General features: G+C 40.1%; 2 protein-coding genes across 5 annotated transcripts; one reads left to right on the top strand and one right to left on the bottom strand.

Moving 5' to 3' along the window:
- The first annotated feature begins 3907 nt into the window (after nucleotides 1–3907).
- Nucleotides 3908–11743, top strand: LOC147313696 (afadin- and alpha-actinin-binding protein-like). 4 transcript variants are annotated; one of them, XM_086263447.1, is made up of 14 exons: nucleotides 3908–4032; nucleotides 5393–5507; nucleotides 5727–5878; nucleotides 6094–6297; nucleotides 6490–6600; nucleotides 6731–6866; nucleotides 6997–7072; nucleotides 7916–8096; nucleotides 8293–8449; nucleotides 8749–8885; nucleotides 9153–9326; nucleotides 9433–9550; nucleotides 9752–9899; nucleotides 10004–11743. In XM_086263447.1, the coding sequence occupies exons 2-14, from the start codon at nucleotides 5489–5491 to the stop codon at nucleotides 10137–10139; spliced, it is 1749 nt and encodes a 582-aa protein (XP_086119573.1). In that variant the 5' UTR covers nucleotides 3908–4032; nucleotides 5393–5488; the 3' UTR covers nucleotides 10140–11743. The 4 variants fall into 4 exon arrangements, with proteins under 4 accessions (XP_086119573.1, XP_086119569.1, XP_086119570.1 ...); XM_086263443.1 differs by having other exon boundaries at nucleotides 9749–9899; XM_086263444.1 differs by having other exon boundaries at nucleotides 3954–4036; nucleotides 9749–9899.
- LOC147313695 (vitellogenin-1-like) lies at nucleotides 11655–23499 on the bottom strand. Its single transcript, XM_086263442.1, has 34 exons — nucleotides 23432–23499; nucleotides 21853–21873; nucleotides 21586–21737; nucleotides 21249–21500; nucleotides 21010–21171; nucleotides 20781–20929; nucleotides 20545–20707; nucleotides 20297–20454; nucleotides 20051–20216; nucleotides 19819–19944; nucleotides 19506–19724; nucleotides 19205–19422; nucleotides 19016–19113; nucleotides 18802–18926; nucleotides 18630–18731; nucleotides 18403–18522; nucleotides 18121–18310; nucleotides 17845–17938; nucleotides 15914–16099; nucleotides 15687–15807; nucleotides 15405–15609; nucleotides 14653–15323; nucleotides 14368–14460; nucleotides 14175–14255; nucleotides 13898–14101; nucleotides 13651–13793; nucleotides 13436–13571; nucleotides 13240–13363; nucleotides 12983–13163; nucleotides 12813–12907; nucleotides 12592–12686; nucleotides 12308–12473; nucleotides 12052–12213; nucleotides 11655–11968 (listed from the first exon to the last, which is right to left on the bottom strand). Exons 1-34 carry the CDS (start codon nucleotides 23469–23471, stop codon nucleotides 11877–11879), a joined length of 5310 nt encoding a protein of 1769 aa, XP_086119568.1. The 5' UTR covers nucleotides 23472–23499; the 3' UTR covers nucleotides 11655–11876.
- Nucleotides 23500–23802: the final 303 nt, after the last annotated feature.

Genomic DNA, 23802 nt, shown 5'->3' with positions numbered 1-23802 from the left:
TGTATTACTACTACTTTGTATTTCCGCTGTGCACATTTCACAGTGAAGCATATGAACAAAAAACAACACTTGAATTGAGATTTAAGGACGTAGTGAAATGTACTCACTGCCATCTGGTGGAACATTAGAGACAGTTATTGCTCTAAATACAGAGTGAAAGCACCGTCAGCTGTGAAATGCTGTGTATGCTACCAAAGCTAATGGCTGCACAACATTGGACACAATGCTGTTTACTTCAGCGTTGTGTCCACTGAGCTTGTTTCCTGGTGGATATTATTTCATTTGAAAATAATACGTCTGAAAGATTTATTATCTAAAGGGTAATTTATCAATTTGCTGTCAGAGATTGCCTAATTGTTAGTGGAGCTGTTCCTGTAGTTCCTCCATGGCAGTCTCTGGGGTCCTTGAAGAAAGTGGCATCAATCATGTGGGAGAGGAGAGATTCCCAGTATGGCACTGGATCTTGAGCGCGTCTGGCCCACAGTTCAGATCAATCCTGACTAGAGATGGACCGATCCGATATTACGTATCGGTATCGGTCCGATACTGACCTAAATTACTGGATCGGATATCGGAGAAAAATACAAAATGTAATCCGATCCATTAAATATCACGAAAGCGCCTCACAAAACTTGCAACACGCCGTAACTCACCTCAGAACGTTAGCATGTCGGAGCAGTATGCATCACGTGATAGAGCGGCTGTGGCATGCGGGACCTGTCGGTGGTCTGGATAGCATGTGGAGCTTCGCTAGCGACCCGGCATTTCATCTCCGACAAAGTTATCCCCGAGAGAAGTAAAGCAAGTGTGTAAGTCCATCTCTGAATGTTTGTAAAGCATTCCTGCGTTAAGCTTAACAAGCGACTGCCTCTTCTTGCTGCTACTTCAATCATGAAACTGCTTAAATCAGCTGATCAGCTTTTCTGTCGCGAGTCCGTCTCTCTTGTTTGTTTTTGGCCCACTTTGCACCAGAAAGAGGAAACCAGCGGCTGAACAACAGCAGCACGTTTAAGCTTGATCAGCTGTTGTTAGAATGTATTTAATATTACTTTCTACTCCAGGATCTTTTTCTACAGCTGACGGCTGGTAACTGTGCAGGGGCGGATCTAGCAAAGTTTAGCCAGGGGGGCCGATAGGGCATTAACATGAAAAGGGGGCACAAAGACATACTTTTCTTTCTTATTCTCATTTAAAATGTCGAGCTTTTAATAAATAATTATCTGACACCCAAAGTTTTAATTTGATGTAAAATGAATAGAAGTCAATTACTGTATATAGTAACTATTAAGTCTAATATACCCTAGTAAGCTATAGTACTTTTTCCTTTGGGAAGGTACCATCTGTGCAGTCTGCAATTTTGTTGAAGAAAGATGTTGAATCTATTTAATATTTCTTGAAAAATAATTGATTTCTGTGCATTTTTTTTCACACTGCATCAAATTAAGGTTGATTACGTCGATTAAGCATCATGAGGTGGAGCGTGAGGGGTGGTTACTATTTTTTATTTATTTATTTTTGTTGTTGCTGGGAGTTGGAGCCCTATTAGTTAGGTTGCTTAATATTTATGCTAAGTACTCTTTAAAATACCAGAATAGGGAGGATGGTGTAGGTTTAAGTTTATTAGATTGATCAGTTTTGCTGAACTATGAAATATTTTTTTTTTGCATACAGGTATAACAGAATAGCTTTAGTGTAGTTGTTGTTTTAAACTTGAGTATGAACTTATACAAAATGCAGCAAGATATTTAAAAAACAGTTTTGTTGATTAAAAAACACTATATCGGATTCATATCGGTATCGGCAGATATTCAAATTTATGATATCGGTATCGGACATAAAAAAGTGGTATCGTGCCATCTCTAATCCTGACACACAGATGAAGATCCCCCAATCTGCTCCTGTGGTCCTCTTAAGCACATCCATCATCCTTTTAACAGTTAGTCTCACCACACAAACTACTGTGCACCATGTCACAAATCAGACTGTACATAAAAATAATCTGACATGCAGATAAAAAATAATATAAAGACTATAATTAAACCACGAGAACAAACGTCAGCTTTCTTTTTACCTAAACACAGCGTTTGCTTAGTTTATTGGGATCCAGTCACCCTGCACATACGTGAAGTCTGATCAGGACTCATAGTACTTCTTTCTCAACTTTTACTTGCGTGTGCATTTCTGTGGGGAAATACATTTACAAACACTCCAGAAGGGGGCGATCTTCAGCACATTCCTGGCCACTGGCAGCGTCGTTGCTGCAGTGATTGGATCTTTTGTGGCATCTCAATGAACAAAGAGGATCCCTAAACCCACCCAAGTTAAACCTAATTATGGTGGTATTTCTTGCATACCATGACATTTGTTTGTTTGTTTTTTTGTATTTTGAAGGGAAATGGATGCTAAGAACAGATAAGCCTCTCTCATATTTGAAACTGACCAGAAAACACATTTATAAAGCCAGGGAAACTTCACTCCAAATATAAATGCGTGTAACAGATATTTGTACTCATTTCCCATTATCTTGTACATTTCTGGCTTCTTTTCACATGGTAACCTAAAACCTCTTTTTATGTGGGTGGTGGCAGTATGATTACCGGGGAGTGGTTAACATCTCGGTCCCGGGGGACAGGGCTGAAGAGCTGACATTGATGTCTTACTCAGATGGAGCCTCAGCTGCTACTCTCTGCCATCAGATCCTAATGGCTTTATTTAAAATTCAAAGGGGAGACACTCTGCAATATGACTCTCTTCTCTCATTCAGCCACTCTCATTTTCTTTCTTTCAATACAACAGGGAAAAGGTTGTGCATGAATCTTCTATTTGAAAGTTAATGTGAAGTAAGAGTTGTGATAGTTTTGTATTCTCCAATAATTTTTATTTATTATTATTTTTTTGACATTTTGACTTTTTTTTAAATTAGTTTCTGTGTTAAAAAAATCTGATTATTATTTTTTAAATGATTAGCTTTTATTTTTGTCTAGAGGGCTTATGTCAGATTTATGAAAATCAGTACAGGTGTTATAATAAAAACACAGAACTTTTTGAAAGCAGTTGACTCACAGACTTGTAGACATCCAAAGTCTCAATAAACATGTGCATCAATGCCTCATTGGGCATTATTAGTTGTAATAACACGGTGACCAAACCAACAAGTACTAAAACTAAAGATATTTTCTTTATATTTTATTTTATTTTTAAAAGCCTTTTTTACGTTTTAGTTTAGTTAACAAAACTGCCTTTTTCACCAGGTTACTATAGTTAACTAAAAAGCATTTTAGTTAGGTCCCAACTTCAATGAGTGACTGATTGCTTCCTAAAACTACAGAAAACCAGTGCGTGAAAAGGCTGTGTCCTTGCAGGCTGTTTAGAGAACAAATATGCAGATAGGGCAATAGGATGAACATATATATCATTATTTAGTTATTAATCAGGATTAACACTTAATCAGGATTGGGTATGTTACAAAAATAGTGTCTGACCCAAACATTGCTTTTGTAATATAAGAATGTCTGTTTTGTCGTTTTGATCATTGTAACTACAATTTGGAGTATTAATTCTACTTTTCCTATAGACATTAAAGTTAATGTGATATGATAATTTTGTTCGTACGATGGTGAATGCATCTGATTACAGAATAATCCCACTATTCACGAAAATGTGCTCCTTCTATAATTAAATCTCCCTCTTATTGCTGAACACTAAATTACTAAATAATAATGAAATAAATAATGAATATATATATATATATATATATATATATATATATATATATATATATATATATATATCACTAACATTGTGTATTATAATAAGTGTAATAAATAAAATAAACACTTGCTGTTGAAGCAGATAAAACGCCAAGAGCCAATCACAATAAGCCATGTTTGGTTGCTAGACAACGAGTGGGCCAATTAGCGCTATGCTTGGAGTGCTTGCGGTGGCGTACACTGTCATTAGGAACGACGGGGCTTAAGGAGACGGTCCGGTGCGAGCTGCATTGGAGAGATACGTGTCAAATTGTATCGTAAGGCAAGTGAGTTTTGTTTCCTCATGATGTAAACATTTAAAACACCAACTGTCGAGGCTACCTAACTTGTTCGTCCGGCTGTGGTAGCCCTCCGGCTTCTGTTTTCGCTGTTCTGCGGTGGTAGCGCTCCGTGGACAACGTTAGTTTAGCGCTGACGGCTGGTGAGAAACCCGAATAACATTTATGCTTTATTTATTTATTTAATTTCATCGGCAAACCTTAACGTTAGCTAAAATAATGCGTGACTGGACACTTTACTTACCTGGGATTTTTGAGTTTCCAATAATTAGGAACACCGACTGCGCAGTTATGGTGTAATAAATCCTTCATTCAAACGGCCAATAATCTTCATTTCCAATTTAAATAATTTTAGAGATGTTTTTAATTTAATATAGCTGCCAATTTTGTAAAGGGATGTAGCTGAACTTTTAATTATATCATATTATACTATTATATGAAGGAAAGATTTACTACAGAGAGCTTTAGCTTCCACCCGGTAAACATAAACAGTGCGGCTTAGTTTAGTTTCTGCTGTGATCCCATCAAGTTCTCCGGTCTAAAATTTCAGTGACTATTTTATGTTATTTCACCATTACACTGTAAACACATTCTGTCAGGACTCAGTCTGTGAATGGTGACCTAATGAGCTAAAGGTTAGTACTTGTTGAGTAGTCTATATAAGCCGGGCCCATGCTCCTCAGGCTTTGTGGCTGAAGGCTTGCCATCTGTTTCTGCAGACTGATTAAGTATCACTGAAACCAAAGGTAGGTCCCCTAAAAGTCACACTTCTCATAACAGATGGTGATAAGAGGGAAAAATGTCTGAGTAAGAGAAATATTTTTAGGTCTCACTCTGGTACAGTAGCTGATGTTTTGTGAAGCGCTGTAAAAGGATGTTGTATGTTTGAAGTAGTGTCAGTGCACACTGTTTATTTTGTTAGAAGGAAATGCTTTCCTCACATAATTTTTTTCATTCATGTTTTTGAACGTGAATGCCTGCAGACAAACAAGCATGTTGTCTGTCTGGGATTAGTCTAATCAGCTGATAAGCACATTGTGATGAGAGGATCTCTTGTGTCCCAAACCGTAACCTGTTAGATACTCAGCCTGCACTGACAATGGTTTGATAACAAAAGCTACATTGTTAGATTTGAAGCTAAACGTTTTAAATAAACACACTGTGGGGTAACTGTGAGTGCGCTGGATGTTTTCTGTGTAGCTTGTTGCCACTGATAAGTGAATAAATCACTTATCCTCAGACCGTGCTCTCTAGCTTCATGCCTCCATCTCTCACCACTGCCTCCCAAATCCTTGTAATCCAGACGAGTTGAATCGCTGCTGTTAATCTGATCGTCTATTTCAGGAGCAGGCTGCGTAGGTGGATCCCGTGGCAAACGTTGCCTGTCCTGCAAATGCAGTAGATGATCCAGAGACAAAGCCTGAGGTCTGCACTGCAAACATGCCAGAGTCCTCCCTGGGTGAGTTTTGACGTCTTTAAAGGCCACTGAATATATATCAGTGCAGTGTTGTACCTTCAGTTCTCAATGTCGACCTCGGCTTTGCAGTAAAGAACACTTAATTGATAAATATGATTGATAAAAGCCATTTTTAGTGACACCTAGTAAATGTATTGTTAGACACTGAATCAGCGTAGAGTAATGTACAATACTTAACAGGCTTCTTTCTTTCTCCACAAGTCAAGGACGGTCGCAGCAGCTCTGTTGAATATGGAGCATCCCCCTTGAGACAGTTTAGCCAATCATCACTGCTGCTGCACAGAAACTCCTACATGCTCAGTACCTTCTGCACAGAGCACAATGTGCAACAATGTCTGTCACACATCAATCAGGTTGGTAGCCTTGCACATTACCACAGCTGTTACTGATGTTAGGTGCCCTATTGAAACGTGTACATGACTGCAGTCTCCTGGGTTTGTCTTGTACTGCTAAAACAAATTAGCCTTTAAAGAAAATCTTTATTTGAATGAATGTTTTCAGGGACACAAGACAGAGAGAATTTGTGTCAGTCCTCCTTCACACTTTTCCCTTTGCTCTGCCTTTAAAGGAAATATCTTCTCTTGGCCTCCCACCAGTTTGGACAGAGTCGGGCGACAGCTCAGAGCTGAATATTGTGGCTGTGCTAAATTGCATGTATGACCTGATTCAGCTGCAGCGCCGGGGCCTCAGAACCCTTGAAAGCATGGAAGTGGAGCAGCTTAAATCTAGCAGCAGTATCGATCACCTGCAGCTCACCATCACTCATCTGAAGGTACACTAGCTCACCTGAAAAACACAGGTAGCATTATCTGTAGTAAAGCAACGTGCTGTTGGTGAATTGGCATTAGAGTTTTGTTTCTTCCTTTTATTTCTGAAAAAACATTGTGATGTGCATCCTTTTGTTAAGCTCTCCAAAACACTTCTGGTCTTTTACTGAGTTCCTGCCCATTGTATTATTTTTTAGGAGCAGCTCGAACTCTCTAAAAGAGAAAACACGGGACTTCTTGAGAGAGAACGGCAGCTGCAGCTGAAAGCAAAAAGTTTGCAGAGCTGTCTGAAGAATGAAAAAGAAGAGGTATTTTTATTAAGTGCTGCCACAGACAGTGTGAGACCAATCTGGCTTTCATGGTCTGGTATTTGGGTTTCAGGAGAAAGGGCGCCAATTTTATTAGAAGTCACAGTTTCTTTTATTCACAATCCCCTAGGTTCAAAAGCTTCAGAACATTATTGCAAGCCGGGCCAGCCAGTACAATCACGAGATGAAAAGGAAGGAAAGAGAATTTAACAAACTGAAGGAACGACTGAATCAGCTGCTGGTTGACAAAAAGGAGAAGAAACAGGGTAAAATCCTCTTTACATCATTCGTTGCATCAATAGTTAATTCAATGTCTTGTGTGTGAGAGGTGAAACTTCTTTCCTTTCAAGTCTCAGAATTTCTTATTTTCCCACATTTGTTCTCCGGGCTCTTCAGCCATTGATGTATTAAACAACATTGGGAGAGCTGATGGGAAGAGAAGCCTTTGGAAAACTGAAAAGACAGAAGCAAAGTAAGTTCACTTCTTTTATATGTCAAATCTGGGTTTTGACTGCAAAGAATCAAGTTAAATGACTAACATTTAACTGTTAGTGTGAAGATTGATTGTATGTGTCAAAGTTATAGAGGTTCAGTCTGATACTGCCTTAGTCACATGATCCTAGAGACTGGGCAAAATGCATATTCTCCAACTAATTCTTGAATAGTTGCAATTTTTTAAAATTTACTGGTTGCAGTGTTGAGGCACAACCTTTACTCCGAGTGCCAAAATTCTCAGTTTCCAGTTTGTGTTGCACCTTCCACAGTTTAACTAGCACTCGGTGAGTAGTTGGCAAGTGTTTGCAGACAGCCTGACAGCTACAGTAACCGCGGCTATCTGCTAGTGACCAAATTAATCATAAGGTGGTCTTTGGTGCATCACTGCATACCTCTTTGTGATTATGTTCACCTATTGACCAGCAACCTCCAATAACCACTCGCCTAGAGACACTGGTGTCTAGACCTGTGTGACTAAGATGACTGGAGAGTGGAAAGTTGGCATTAGAGAAATGACCCCTCTGCTCAATCTTCTTTGTTGCTTGCATAAACTCTTAGTAAGGGTGGCCAGTGGCACTCTGAGAACCCTAGATACATAGGTGAACCTTTTTTGGATCAGAGACACTCCTCTATGTTAGTCGCTATACTTTGGAGCCTCAAACAAGAAGCAGATTAGTGCCTTTGTCAGTTTTCTAGGTCACTCTAATGAACATTTTTGGCAGCATGAACCTCAAACATGGCTGGCACTAATCTTGGATGTTTCCTCTTAAATTGAGCGCAACTGTCTAACTGATAAGAGACCTGTGTTTCTCTTCATAAGGCATGAAGGGGAAATGTATAAGACTCTGCTGAGCGACTATGACGCTCGCCACAGAGAGCTCGTGCTGGAAAATGCAGAGCTGAGGAAAGTGTTGCAGCAGATAAAAAAAGACATGGTGTCCATTCTAAGTTCAAGAAAACCAGCTGCGAAAAGCGACAAACCTGAACACAGTGGCGTACAGGTAGTGTTTGATCACCTTTTGTATACTTTGTATTTTTCTTTTGCGACTCTTCCGTCACATTTTAAAGCCGCTGATGACATTTCCTCGCAATTTCAAACAATCAGCCTCCTTCTTTGTTTCACTTAGTCGTTCAAAAATGTTTGTTAGATGTGCTACCAGGAGACTGGAAAATGTTTGATTGATTTATTCACTCCAGGCCACATCGGAGGAGGAAGAGGAAGAGGAAGAGGTGTTCGATTCCAGTAAGGAAAGTGTAGAGCTTTATTGCTTTCATGCCCGGGAGAAACTGACCAACAGTATTCGTCTCCAGTGGAGGAGACTTAAGAGCCACATGGAAAGACTGGACAGCCAGGGTAAAATACTGTGACATCAACGATTCCTCACTAATTCAAATAATTGTTTAAATTATTAACTGAAGCCTCTGCTGTGATTGCTCAAAGAATTAAAAGTCAGTATTCACACATGGACCTGTTATGTTTTTTTGTCTGTTAAAATCAAGAAATGTTATGAGCTGATTGGAAGCAAAAGATAATGAATGGTTTGAATATTTTATATACAGCGGCTCTGTCACTTTGTGTTTGATGTTTACTTACTGTTCCTTCTTGTTGAATTCAGTATTTATAAGACATGTTTATTTGGGCTTTTTGCTTAGCATCCTTGGTTCAGATGGTGGAAAGCAAAAACACTGATGCTGTTCCACAAGAGACTCAGGAGGAAGAGATGGACAGACTAAAGCTGGAGATCCAGCAGTGCAAAGACTTTATTCAAACACAGCAGCAGCTCCTGCAGGTACGGGTGAATTAGCCCTGAGGTTGTGTGGATTTAAAAGCTGAAATTTGCACACACAGAGAGAAAGTGTCTTTAATATTTATCGGTGTTGAGTGAAAGGAAAATACATTTACCAAAAACAGGATCAGAGATGTCTGCTACTTCTCACGTTACTCTGGAATGAACACCTGACTTACTGTTGTTTGTGTTTTGGTTGAAACTCATTTTGTTTTATAAATAATCAATAAATTGTTGATTAATTCATCCACGTTCCTTTCTTTCCTATAGCATCAGGTAAGCTCTGCATGTGATGAGGAAACCGCATCCCTGCTAAGCAATTGCTACATGCTTCAAGAGAAGGAGCGCCTCGGGGACGAGTGGAAGACTCTGGAGGAGCAGAGGAAGATCTTTGAGAGGGAGAGGAAGAACTTTACAGAGGCAGCCATCAGACTGAGCCACGAGGTGATTAAAAACAAATATTAGTTTACATCTTGTGCAAAGTTGTGTGCATATGACAGGTAAGATGCTTGAACTGTTTTTAAAACCTTTTTTTGGGTTCATTTTGCAGAGGAAGGCCTTTGAGGAGGATCGGGCAACATGGCTCAAACACCAGTTTTTAAACTTGAGTCCATTTGCAGACTCAAAGAAAACCCCATTGTTAAAATCTAAAAGTGCCTTTTTGATATGTGAGTCTCTCAGTTTTCTATCAGTTTCCCTAAAATGAAGAGCAGCAGTTGCTTTAGATGGTTTGAAAATGTTACGTATTGACAGGAGTTGAAAAAAGGAAAATATATCCAAATAGACTTATGACTAAGTTTCTTTTTAAGTGATGAGTAATTTCCATCAATTCCAGCAGTCATTAAATCAGCCTCTTTTTTCCCCAGCAGCTGAAACAGAGGCGGCTGCGACGGTGGCTCCAGAAAAGCTCATCAAATGTCCTTCAGACACAGCCTCCCCCACACCCAGGTGTGTCGCGCTCGCGTCGGCTTCCACCACTGACCTGTGTCGCACGCTTTGCTTTATCCCAGAAAACAGGTGTGGTTGCTTTATGTGTACCACAGTTTCTGAATTAGTAATAAGCATGGCATAATGTACCTGCATGAACTTAATTTGAAGTTTTCCCCTCAATGTGATTGCAGCTCAGTGCAACCAAAGACAAACGGGGAACATGTGGAGGAATCGGGCACGTTTTGTGGAGATGTTTTCGTCCAGCACCAACAGTGGGAGTACAGCGAGGACCACACACTCTCACAGGAGAAGAACAGCTCCATCTGAAGCCAAAAACTCCGTTCACTTGAATCAGACGTATCATGTCCAGTGTTTATGTCTGATGCGTCTGATGGGTGGATGCCAAAGGCCCACAGATGGACTGTAAAATGATTAAACAGCTTAAGAAGGAAAGAGCGTTAAGAGTGACGTTCTGGTTTGCTGGATCTGTATTAATGTACTGCATATAGTATGTAGTTAGTTTACTTATTTATGGTACTGTAAATCATAAATTGGCATATCTTACATTTAGATGCTGCTGATGCAATATGTGACAATATGTGACTGGGTAAATCAAATCAAGTATGCCGGCTCTGTTTACAACACTGAGAATGTGACTGAGTGACAGCTCATTTTTCCAGTAAATGTTGCTGTTAGGTTTGTAACAGGTAGTTTATCTGCTGCTTTGAATAGGAAGAATGTAACATCTTGCACAATTTACATATTATGTAGGAGATAGTGACTTTAGTCCACTGTGACGTTAATATGATTTGTCATGAAACAATTTGTTTCTTTAATGTCACTTTTCTTTTAGGAGCTTTGTGTTGACAGGTGGCCGTTATTTTCCTCTCAAATGTTAAATGACATGTTCATGTTCACGCTCATTATAGTTTTGACTTCTATCGGGGAAGTAATCACTGATTTTTTTTAATCATCACTGCCTCTCCTGGTTCCCATTCCTCTGTGGTGGACTGAGACTGGAAAACAAAATGCACTATAAGAAGAATACCATGGCACCAATAATTATAGCCATTCAATGGGTGTGTTTATTAAGAGGTAAAATAAAATACTTATCTATATGAATAGAATACACTTGGTTTTGTATACTAAACACGGCATCATTCATTAATGTGTGTTTCAATGTTCTTCCTTTGCACAAACTGAGTGCATACAAAACTTCTGTTGACTTTAGGACATCACTATGTGTGTGTTTCTGAATCACTAGTTCATTCGAAGTCAACAGTAGAGGTGGACGGATTGATCCAAATAGTTTCGACACCAATGCTGGTATTGGTATCAGATCAATACTTTGTTTCTATCCTCTTAAGTTCAATTTCATTCATAGCCTAAAGCACATTTAAACAACAGAAGTTGACCCAAAGCTCTTTGGAAACAGGCATATTTACATTCCATGTCCAAAAAAATCTTTCAAATTACACAAAAAGCTGAAAGGTGTGTTTTAGTGGCTTAAGTAATTATTGTGCAAAGTAAAAATCACAGTAGAAGTCTTTAAAAGGCGTTCAGAATTTGCAAAATGATTGTGATGTATCTAATAAATGATAACGCACTGCTCTTCTCTACATAAGCTGCCTTTATATGTTAGTAGTCCCACTATCAGTGTTTGGATCGATACCAAAATTTGGAGAATTACACAACACTTGTCATCTGGCATGTGCAAATTAATTGCAGTCACCACACTGTATAAGGGAAGCATTTATGTGGATGATATCACAGAAAGCAGGGAAGTGGATGGAGAATATGGATCACTTATTTAAGCCAGAAGGAAAACTGGCAATTACTGAATTTATATGGGTGCGTTCAGCTTCACACTTTATTTCACAGATGATCTCATTTCTATTGTCTCTGTGTTACAATAAATGTAATAAACAGTCTTATTCGGTACAGATTTTCCTTTTGAAATTCGCCAGAGTTCATTTTTAGCTCAGTAAGTTTATCTGGAGATTCACTTTATTTAAAATAACATTCAAAACATACATGTAATGTCTGAGACTGACAGTGCTGTTGTTAAGCACACTGAGCTGTGCAGGTGCAGGCGAGGTGACTCTCCATAGTTTCCATCAGGTCCACGCTCTTATACACGCTGGAGGGGCTGGAACCTGCGGACGTGAAGGGAGCAAAAATAATTAGAAACTCCGTGTTTTTCTCCACGATGTTGCATTTTTAATCTTTGTAGACTCACCAGCTGGAAGGCAGTGGAAGCCAACAGTGACGCTGGTGGTGCGCACAGGGAAGCACCCAGGCATGCAGCGCAGTACAGGGTCGACAGAGTAGCACTTGGAGTTCTGAGCTTGCATGTTTCCCTGCTTCTCCAGCTGCACCGATTCATGCCTCATACGGCACTCTGTAACACAGCAGGGATTTTAGGGTTCCTGATAGATTCAGTATATTATTCTTTAGAAGACTTGCCATGATTACATCAGATATCTTTGTCTTACCAGTGGCGTCTCTGCAGTTCTCAGCTGGCAGAATCCAAGAATGAGCAAAGCTCACTGCTGTCGTGGCTATCCATCCAGTGGGTGTGCGATACTCCTGCATGGTCTCCCCGTCAGCCTTTCCGCAGAGCCCACAAGTCTTCCCCTTCATCCAGTCCACAACTTTAATCTGCATCGGAGGATCACGTGATTAATCAGACGTCAATTTTAACTGAATTTCCATCTCGCTTGGTCTTTTTCGTTTTTCCTTTTAAGCTCATAACCAAAGTTATCAGTTTTGCTTTTACCTTCCATGACTTCTTGTCAAAGTAGACTTCATGAAGACCAAAGCTAGCTGCATACACAGAGATGCCTTCGCCACTTTGTTTGATCTGGATGTCAGCTGTAAGACAAAAAGGTTCCATGATTACTCTCGTTTTTTCAACACAAAGATCTGGGATAAAATTTGATCGTAGGTTTGATGGTAGTTTGCAAAATCCGATTCAAAGGTTTTAGACTGCATAGAAACCTCGGGGATAATGATAGGGCAGGTTGCTCGTGAGTATTTCCAGCCCGTTCACATCCACAGTCACACTGGTTCTCCTCTGATAGAGGTCAATGTCTCTGCACGAGAAGAAATAAAAAGACTCAGTTTTGTCAAAAACCAGAGTTTCTTTCGTGTTTTTAATGAAATCTTACATGTGAGCAATTTTCACACTGATCTGCTTGTGTTCAGTGCGATCCTTCCTCAGTAGAACGATGAATTTCAGCTCGTCTGTGCCGTCCTGTGCCAGAACCTGATAGCAGTTTGAGGGCATCTCGTTCTTTAATTTCTCGTTGTTGAATGTGGTCAGTGTATTGCCGGTGAAGCTACATTCAACTGAGGAGGGGAAAAAATGATGTGTCAGAAAAGGACACAGCCTGTCCACGTTTAAATGACAGGCACGAGCCATTACCTGCGCCAGCCGCAGCTAACAAGTGCTTGACCTTTCCAGAGACGTCACCGAAGGGAGTAAGATCTTTGATCTCGTTACTTGGCAGAGTGATGGGAAGATGCAAAGCCCGCTTATGAACAGTGCTCTGTAAACAGAATAATTATTGTGAGAAAAATCAAAACATATGATTTTGAAACAACAACTTTGCTGTTCGTACTCTCGGTGTTTTCCAAATCAGGTCGATGATCTTGTCAGATACTACAGCCACAGTAAGCGAGAGCTGCTTGTCGCTGTTTCTGTCCTTTTCCTGAATCAAGCCGGCTGGCATGTGAGCAGAAATGTACTTATACATCCTGCAAAGGAATTTACAGATATCAGATGGTTTCATATTGTCTGTATGACATGCGTGACAGTGTCTGTGAAGTTTCATACGTCTTTGCACAATGCTTGAGATCAGACGGTAACCGATTCCAGTCCACCTTCAACCGAGCTGCAGGGTTTCGACCGACAAGACCAGTTTCCGCTGTAATCGCGGTGTCATGTTGGTTGCATTCTGCTCCCCAGTTCATTTTAGCCTAGAAAGAACAAATCGAAATGACAAATGGCAGAAAGGTTTAGGTTCGTTTTTTTCGTGCTATGCTTAGTTCAACATCCAAAAATAAGGCGGACAGTGTCTCACTTTGACTTTGTGCATGCTCAACACGGCTCCATCAGCACAGAGCCTCCAGTTGTTATCAGGAACAATGTCATCTAGAATGATCTGAAGTCTGCTGGTGGTTTTGTCCATGTAAGCAATGAACTGGTATCCCTGCTTCTTCTTGTCAGCTTTAACAGCACGGAAGATCATGCCAAACACGGCAGCTTGACTGTCAAGGAACCGCTTCTGTGGGGACAACTATTCATGTGAGTACATCCATAAAATCCCTCGCCGGAAAGAAGATTTGACGGGATTTGACCTTATGTTGGATAGCGTCCAAGCTTGAGCCACTGCTTCTGCTTCTGAAAACCTCTGATGATGTGGCTTTAGAGGTGTGATGCTACAAGAATGCCATATAGTGCCACGCAAAAGACAACACAAGTTACCACCTGTGCAAACTGTACAATGTGCAGTATTGTCATACTTCAAACATGGTGTAAATGGGTTCTCACTGGAGTCTTGTGACCCTTGTGGTTTTTCTTGTGCTTCTCTTTGTGTTTCTCTTTGTGATTCTCCTTCGATTTGTGGCGATGACTCGCAGGTTGCTATGAAGAAACATTTTGTCAGCAACCACAGTGGCCATATATACTCAGATAACTATGAGATTTCAAATCAATTAAAACTATAGATAGAAAACAGAATATTAATAAAATGCTGACTTATACAATATAAATATTCAAACAGTAGTAGTGACAGCTCAAGCGGCTCTTTGTCTGAATATAATACAGCATGTTTACCTTTCTGTGGTGCACACTGTAGTGAGAAGAGCTTGAACTAAGACTGAAGAGCGACGCAAAGCTTGATGCAAAGCTGGACTTGGAAGTACCGACAGAGGTGGAGAAGCTGAAGCTGCTGCTTCTTTTGCTTGTGCTGCTGCTGCTTCTACTTATGCTGCTGCTTCTACTACTACTGATACTGCTGCTTCTACTACTGCTACTACTACTACTACTGCTGCTGCTACTACTGCTGCTTCTGCTGCTACTACTTATGCTTCTGCTGCTTCTACTACTACTGCTACTGCTGCTGCTACTGCTGCTGCTACTCCTGCTACTACTACTTCTACTACTACTGCTACTACTACTACTGCTGCTGCTGTAACGTCTTTTCACCAACTGGACTTGTTGAGCAGTTGCATCAATGGTCTTCCTGCTAGAATGGGATGAAGAGCTGGAGTTAGAGGAAGAGGAGCTGCCAGGAAGGCGAGAGCTCCTGGAACTGGAGGACGACGAGGAGGAGGACATGGTGCTATTCTTCTGGGTAGAGGCCAGGATTTTGTGGAGCTTCATTAAGACTGGTGTTTCCTCAGGGATTTCTTCTTCTCTAAGGGTGATGTGTTTGATGATCTTCTGTGCAGCCTTACTTCCAAGTTGAACCTCTAATTCCAGTCTCTCAGCAGCTTCACCTTCGACTGAAAGCATCATCAGTTAATGCGGTTAGCAGCTAATTTCTGCACTGTGTCACTAGAAAAAGCACTTTTCTAAGTTCTTACTTGGTATGACAGAAAAAACAGCAGAGTGCTTTCCAGCCAGTTTATACACTGCAGCATCCCCCGTGTGAGCAGTGGCAATCTTGAGACAGGCCTTGAGTCCAGCGTTAACAGTCTGAGCGCAGTACTTCTTCTTACTCTTCACCATTTTAGATTTGATGTGCCTGCCAGCTTTCTGACGTTGAGAAATGAACTCTGCGGATCTCGACTATGAGGAGAAAGTATGTAAATTACATAAAAAAGACACAATATTTTTTTATATCTCTAAAACGGTTTTAAATTCACCTCATTAGCAGCATCAGAAGAAGTGTTATTCGATATAAGAATCTGTCTTGGGTTGGCAGGGATCACAGGAGTGATACTTTCTCCCGAAACAGGATTTCTTACCACAGCAAAAGTCTCAACCCTGTTAAAGAGAAGCAAGGATGAACCGTAATCATCAGTGCAAAGGTAAAAGCATCTCAGAAGCGATGTTTAAGAATATGCAATAAATTAAAGATGTCATGGCTTACTCCACAGCGGTAATGTTTTCAGGCACTGAAACGGGAAGAGCTGTGAAGTTTAAGTAGCCCTCATTGATGTTAAATGTGACTTCAGTTTTGGCAGGTGCGATGGAGTAGAGTTTGGCTCTTGATACCATGACAGCCTGGAGTATGGCAGTGTTTATCCCGAACACAGCAAATGTGTTCACAGCCGCACTAGAAGAGGAGGACAGTTGAACATTATATTACATTTGTTGGTAACACGTCATAATACAGCCGGCGCCCAAGAGGTTAATTCCCCTAGAAATAAGTGGAATTTCCTTATATTACACCTGAAATTACAATATAATTATATTTACCAACAAATACCCAGAGGTAGACACAGTTGCATAAGGGTAATAATTTAAGTTTTTTACAAGAAAATAATAATTACACTGTTAGTAATTTTACATTATGCACACGTACCTTTAATCTGCATGTAACTTCAGGTATTTTAGAGGAATGGAGACATAAATCATGCAAATTATAATGTGAGTAATTTTAAATAGTACAGAAATACCTGCATCACTCAGGTCGCTTGCACACAGACTCTATTCAGACCTTTTCTTTGCACTACTTCCAACCTGTTTGAAACTATTTTGTTGTCTAACGTGCGCCTTTCCCTTATTTTTGTATATATCCCTCTTGATTGTATATATTCCTGCTGTATACTATTTATATTTTATTTTGGCACAAATAGTGTGGAGCATCTGCAATTTTGTTGTACATGTACAATGACAATAAATGGCTATTCTATTCTATTCTATTCTATTCTAATATCTTTAAATATTGCTTAAGAAAATTCAAGTAGTGCGTATCTTTGAGTATTTTACAGGAAAAGAGACACAAATTGTACCTTAATTTTTTTTCATTTTAAGAAAACAAGGAAATTCATGGATAAGTAACTTTAAGTAGTATGCAAGTAGTTATAAGTATTGTGTTTCCAGGAAAAGACCAATTGTACTGTAAGCAATTTAAACAGTACAGAAGTAGCAATAAAAGTGAGTAAGCAGTGTGTAACTTTGGTTATTTTGCAAGAAAAGAGACACAAATTACACTGAAAGTAATTTTAAATAGTCAAAGGAGCTTGCAAAGAAAAGCGTCTGGACTTCTTTAAGTTACTTGAAGACGTTTCACCTCTCATCCGAGAAGCTTCTTCAGTTCTAAGGTCAAATGATGGAGAGTCCCAGATTTAAACCTAGTGGGAGTTTCCCCCCACAGAGGGACAAAAGGACCCCTGATGATCCGCTAATCGCCTGAGCCAAGGTGTGAAACTGGGTGTGGGTCCCAATCAGCCAGAGTTTCGGGTGAGCTCATTGTGAAACCTGGCCCCACCTTGTCATGTGAATTCCTGAGGTCAGATGGCCCAGGATGTGAGTGGGCGTTAAGGCGTCTGGGGAGGGATCTCAAAAGGGAACTCTCCACCATTTGACCTTAGAACTGAAGAAGCTTCTCGGATGAAGGTGAAACGTCTTCAAGTAACTTAAAGAAGTCCAGACGCTTTTCTTTGCAAGCTCCTTTGACTACGATGACCTGGATGACTGAGAACCTTCACAGTCATTTTAAATAGTACATGAAGAGTTTTGAGTAATGCATAAGTAATTTTAAGTAGTGCGTAACTTCAGGTATTTTACAGAAACTGAGGCACAAACACAAAATTAAGCCATTTTCAGTGGGGAGCTTCCCCATCTCACACTGCAGGTACCTGCTGTATTTTAGGTTCTCCAACCATCAAGTAGCTTAACTTTGCCTTTTTACATTTCAGTATTCATTATGCTGGTGTGAACCATTCAGGTAAAATAATTTCAGGTAAAATTCTTGGAAATTCCCACTTGATTCCAGGGGTAGAATTAAACCCTTAGTTATGTGCTGTGTTATAAAGTATTAGCCATTTACTATTGTAGCGACAGCTATTGCCCCACCTTGGTGTGACCTTGGTAGTAATGTATATGTCTGCCTTGAGAAGGTATCTGAGATAAAAGTCTTCTGGCAGAGCTGGAGTTGTCGTGACTTTGACTAAGAAAACAGAACAGAAAAGTTGCTTTTCTGCACATTGTTATGATATTTCCACATTAATTTATTAAAAGGAAGTTTGCAACTTCTTCTTTCTTTGAAAGAAGTTTAAAAAAATGCTCAAAACTTTTAAAGAAGTTTTGGTGTTGATGGAAATATTAGGTCGTTAAGTAATATTCACTCACTTTGACCACGAACAGCAGCCACAGCAGCAGTGTACAGACCGAGCTCCATGGGGAAACCAGCTATAGTAGGCATGATACGTCTCACCTCATTAGCCAGCAGAGGCTTAACAAAGCGCCAAGTAGGACCAGACTGCAGAGCCTTGAAAACATCTCTACCAAACGTGTCAGCATCGTTATTGCCAAGGATGAGCTGCAGGGGAAGAATATTTTATAAATATTGCGTCTTGCAAAATCGTGATTAAACTGATCTTTAGGTTGATGGGTTGTTTGTTTAAATCGTACATTAAAGGTGTTGCCAAACCAGTTTTTGTCAAAGTCAACAAAGGCAACTTCTTGTCCAAAACACTTGACGTAGATGGAAGTCAGGGGTTTGCTGTTGGGTGCAGACTTCCAGTGAGAGAGCTGTAGAGAGAGAGATGCAGTCCAGCTGATCACTAGTCTTCTGTTTCATTTTGCAGATAGCAGATAAGATGTCCCTGTCGTTCTTGTAACTTTATGGTGTTGCTTACAGCCTTAATGACATGTTTCATCCTGGTGACCCTGTCAGCACTATCAAAAACTGCTGGGTTTTTCAGAAAAGCCTCCTGTAGTCCCCCAGTTCTTACTCCCACCTAGAAAAAAAAAGACAAGTAACTTTCAGGTTAGTTATTAAATATCTGGACTGATTTCGGTTTCCTTTACCTCCAGAATGTCAGCAGCAGCTCCAGCAAAGAAAGCCTTGATCCTAGACGTAATAGATTTGGGCATGATGGTGGCAGCATCATTGATGTAGTAAGCAGTCGCAGCAGCACCAAGCATAAAGGGACCTAACAGAGAGTTTAATGAGATGCAGTTAAACATTATTAAATCGAAAATAAAGATCCAGGTTAGTTAAACCAGGCACGGCGATTCTCACTGTTATAGACGTCGACATGGATGGCTTTGCTGAAACGTGAGCTCAGTTTGTCCAGGTTTGGGCCCAACATTCTCAGGCCAGCTTTGCATGCTGCAGCACTGCAGTGATAACATGAAAGAGCTCACTGCAGGATGGATCAAATCACAGAGATTTATCCGATTGTGACGAAGGATTGGAAAGCACTCTTACACTGAGGCATAAATAATGCTGGTGCTCCAAGTCAGGGACTTCATGTGGGAGTAGGTGAAGCTTGCTACTTGCAAATTTGTATCTGTCTTCACAATATGAACAACAGCTGACACCAAACTCATTGAAGGTTTTGTCTCAAAGAGCACCATGCACGCAAGCATGCGGATCTCTGCATGAAGAGTCTTGTCCCCGTAGAGCTGAAAGGCTAAATACTGGACCTAATGTATGAGAGAACGCAGACTCAGTGTGGAGCTTTGTGCAAAACTAGAATGATCAGGAAATCTCTGCGTTGATAATTCACCGTTTTAGGCTCCTTTTTGGCGATGTTCCTCAAGGCCATCATGGCTTCAGCATGAACTCTCACTGGCAGTGATGAACCTAATTTACTATGTAGGGGCAGCATCTTTGTGATTGTCTTGAGGCTAGAAGGATGCGCAGCATTTCCCAAAGCCTTCACAAACAGGATGATGTCCTCTGTGTTTCCATCTTTCAGAGCCTGTGCAAGAAGGTCTTGAATGGGCTGCAAGAGCAAATAAGGAAGTAAATCACCCGTTCTCTCATTCTTAAATGTGTACGTGATTCTAAGGCAGCATGTAAGGTCAATGTTATATTACCTGTATGAGCTTAGCAGGACAGGAAGTCCTCTCATAGCAGTGTTTGTAAATCATGGTACCGTAGCCAAGGAATACAATCTGGCGCAGAACTGGGTTTCTCGCGATGCTGCTTTCCTTTGATAGGCTCTAAAACATCACACAGAGTTAAGAGTATCAGAGTTAATGCAAAAACGTCCCTTCTTACTCTGGACAAAATAACTTGACTTCACTAGATATGTTGAGATTTACCGACCTCGATGACCTCAATGGCCTCGGTGGTTGCTGTCACCATGTGAAACGAAGTAATCAAAGCCTGAACGGCTTCAAACACAGTTATGGTTTCTGCTAGGTATTTCTCTTTGATAAATCTCAGAGCATCAGGATTTCCCACAGCAGGAATGGCGTCCATGATCCATTTTCTGAAACAATAAAAAGGAAGTTTGCCAAATTGTGCAAATATCTTTACATGATATTTTAAACATTTAATCAGTGAAATCACCTGTGGGCAGAACTCCCTGAGTGTTTGCTCCACAGGTTCTCCAGAGTTTCATTGGAGGCTGCACGGAGGAGTTGAACAAACTTCAAGAATTCCAGAGGTGCATCTTCATGAACTTTTCCTACAGCCTGTTTGACCAGGTGATTCAGAGTGTCCTCGAGCTAATGACACAGGGGTAAACAGGATATCACCGAGCACGGCACAGACTTTTAATTCATGCCTTAGCAATAATCTCTTAATTACGACAATACCTGAGACTCTATGTCGCTGATATTGAGGAGCAGAATGGGTAACTGAAGAAGCTCAGTGGAGAATTGATATGTGAGATTTCCACGGTGTGGATACTGAGCCAGGGGTGGTGGTGTAGTGGGTGCATAAGGGGGTGTTTGAACCTCAAGGAGCATCAAGGATTGCCTTGAATGTGGAAAGAAAAGTTCATTTACGTTCTTTGAATCAGTTTTTGTATTCACAGTTGTTATGGACATACTTGGTCTCCATATGGGCAGCTCCATGCTGCTCGCTGAAAGGTGAGAACTGGATCAGCTCATGGACCGATGCCTCCTTGATCTGGATGCCATTATCGAGTGGTTTCATGATGTAACTGTATGATGAAACTCCTTTCAGGTTTTTAGTGTCCTGTAAGAACAAAGCTGTTGCTTGTCATGCATCCCATCACTTTTACAGATGTTTCCTGATATAAAATGTGTAAAACCTACCTCCTGGCACTTTCCACATTTCTCTGTGTATGCTAACCCCATGTCTTTAGTTATTCTTTCTTGACAGTGGTTCATATCTCTGGTCTTTCTCAGATAGACACGTTCAGCCTCTGTGTCCTCAGTGATGGAGTAAAGTGTCTTGCACACACCCTGAGTTCCAGCCTATAGAGCAGCACACATATTCAGTAGGGAGATTCAACTTCTTGTCACACACAGGTTTATAAAGATCTTTCACCAACCTCCTGCAACTCGTAGACATTTTGTGTCTTTTTGATGTTGAGCTGAAAGACATTCAGGATACCTCTGTAGATGTTAAGCACTGTTGTTGAGACGGTTTCAGGGGCGAAGACTTTTCCCACAGCACCATTGACATACTCAAACTTAATGGGAGTCGTGAGCTCAGCTTGGAGGGCTGAAGTCAGCTCAGTTGCTGGGATAAAAGGATCCTCAGGCCAAATTCCACTATACTCCTGGAGCTCAGGTTCCTCAAGCTTTCATATAAGAGTAAGGTTTAATTCAATTAGTATACATGTAAAAGGTAAATGACTGCAGCTTGTGCAGGATTTTGATCTTTACCTTAATGAAGTATGTGTTCTGGTCTATAGCATTGATGCTAACTTTGCTGCTGATATTTAGTCCAGCTCTCGCTGAACCTTTCTCTAGCAGGCCCGCCAGGAGCAGCGCCTCATACTTGTACACGTAGGTTTTACCAGCTTCAAAAACAGGATCTGGAAGAAGTCAGTGAATGTAATTTATATGACTCATTTGTGAAATTATATGAACTATAAACTCTAAACCAGGCCTACAGTTTTTGTTTCACAATGAACACAGTATTAAACTTACCTTGATGTTGAAGATCACCAGCTGTAAGAAAGTAAGACAGAAATCAGTAATACAGCGAGTAAAATCTGAAACTATTACAACATTTGAAAACATAGTTTGCATTTTGTTTTACAAATTAAAACCAGAGGCAAAAGGAAAGCAGTGCACTGTAAATGTTAAAGGCCGAACATTGTGATTATACAAACCACTAATTCAACCCCAAATCTCTTAAGCATGTTTCAGAACTGAGCCAGACAGAGACTCAAAGCACAAAGAGATTTAGAAAAATCTGTTGAAAAAAAGAAAACACACAAAAAAAGAATCTGAATCCACAAACAATGACAAAACATATGAATGGGCTTGAATATGCTTTTCAGCAGTGTTTATATGTTATGATTTATATTTACTGTGCAAATCACTGCATGTTCGCTCCAAAGACTCTGCTCTGAAATTTCATTATAATTGTGTACAATAAGACTTCTATTTTAATTCAGATAATGAAGTAGTAAAGATGAGCAACTAAACCAAATGATATGCAAAGTTTTGCTGGAAATGGAAATTTGAATGTCTTTGAATGTTGTGGTGGAATTTTCTGTTAATAAAGTCTGCAACAAGGTCAGCTGTGGTCAAGCCGCTTTATTTACTGCATGCAGGAGAGCAAACGCACATCAAACATCACAGTTCTACAGTCATGAAAGCTTTGTCCTTGAGGCGTCACAGGTCTCTTTTATACCCTCACACACAAAACCCTGCATCTTTTCAATTACAACTATTTTTCATCCCACCCGACTGTTGCTGGGCAGGAAAGACTTCCCACTACCTATGCTCCAGGAAGCACCTGGACTGGTCTTCTTGGGAATTTTGTCCTTCTACACCTTAACAGTCAGTAGATACATAGTGAAACATCGTTAAGCATAGCTAAGCAGTTACACCTGGTCATATTGAAACACACACACCCTTCATCTAAGAAACAAAAGGTTATACAAAATCCTACAGTGACTAAACACCTGAATCGAAATGTGAGGATAAACTAGAATTTTCCCCATTACAAAGTCACACTGTACAAAACTTAGCGGTTCTTTGTGAGTAGAGTCTACAGTAGCTGACAAACTGACCCATTTTAAACTGATCTTGATCATTTGAATTGATTTTAGTTATTAAAGTGAGCTAAAATGCTTTTTCATTTCTAGTTCTAGGTTTAAGCTCCCTGCTTACAAGAAAAGTTGAACTGCTGGGTCTGTATATATTAAAATTCACATAAAGCACCAAATATGTAACAAACACGCAGCATGTTTTCTGTTACATATGCCTAAAAATGAAAACCTTTTTTTAAAAGAGGCATAAACCCACTACCAATTTATAACAAGTACATAACTATAATTTGTCTTTACCTACATTCAACTCAATTCAAATGTTATTTACATTTCACCAAATCACAACAACAGTTGCTTCAAGGTGCTTTTTATTGTTGGGTAAAGACCCTACATTACACTGACATTACCATTCAACGCATAATCAATAAAACTCCAAATATGAAATCAGCATTATTTTTGAACATATTTATAAAATAGCAAAGTTTTGCACAAACATCATCACTCACCCACAACGGCCAGAATCAGGGCGAGCACGAGCGCTCTCATTGCTGACAGGGTGGTGCTGGTCTGCAGAGTAAGCAGCCTTTTAAAGGGAAATTTGTGCTGACAAATTGCACGAAGGTATGATTCAAACCCCTGGACATTTGATCATTGCACTCATATATCAGTGAATGAAAAGTCAGGGTCACCTGCCCTTGTTCTCTTCAAATACGGCAGGCTAAGTCCTGACGTGATGTGTAGAAATTTTCATTGCGTTTCATTCGAAAGTAAAACTGAAAAATAGAATTTTTTTTCACAACAATCTTATTTTGTTGCAGTGTATTTGCCGATGTGTTTATCTTTTCACTTTTTTTCCTGACATATAACTAATCTCCCT

Source organism: Aulonocara sp. 'chitande type north' Nkhata Bay, linkage group LG15 (assembly GCF_057382095.1).
Source record: "Aulonocara sp. 'chitande type north' Nkhata Bay isolate Kocher_YH1m ecotype deep benthic linkage group LG15, A_spYH_male_GT1.1, whole genome shotgun sequence".
Classification (NCBI taxonomy): Eukaryota; Metazoa; Chordata; class Actinopteri; order Cichliformes; family Cichlidae; genus Aulonocara; species Aulonocara sp. 'chitande type north' Nkhata Bay.
The sequence above is the reverse complement of the archived record's forward strand: the minus strand, read 5'-3'. Positions and strand labels throughout refer to the sequence as shown.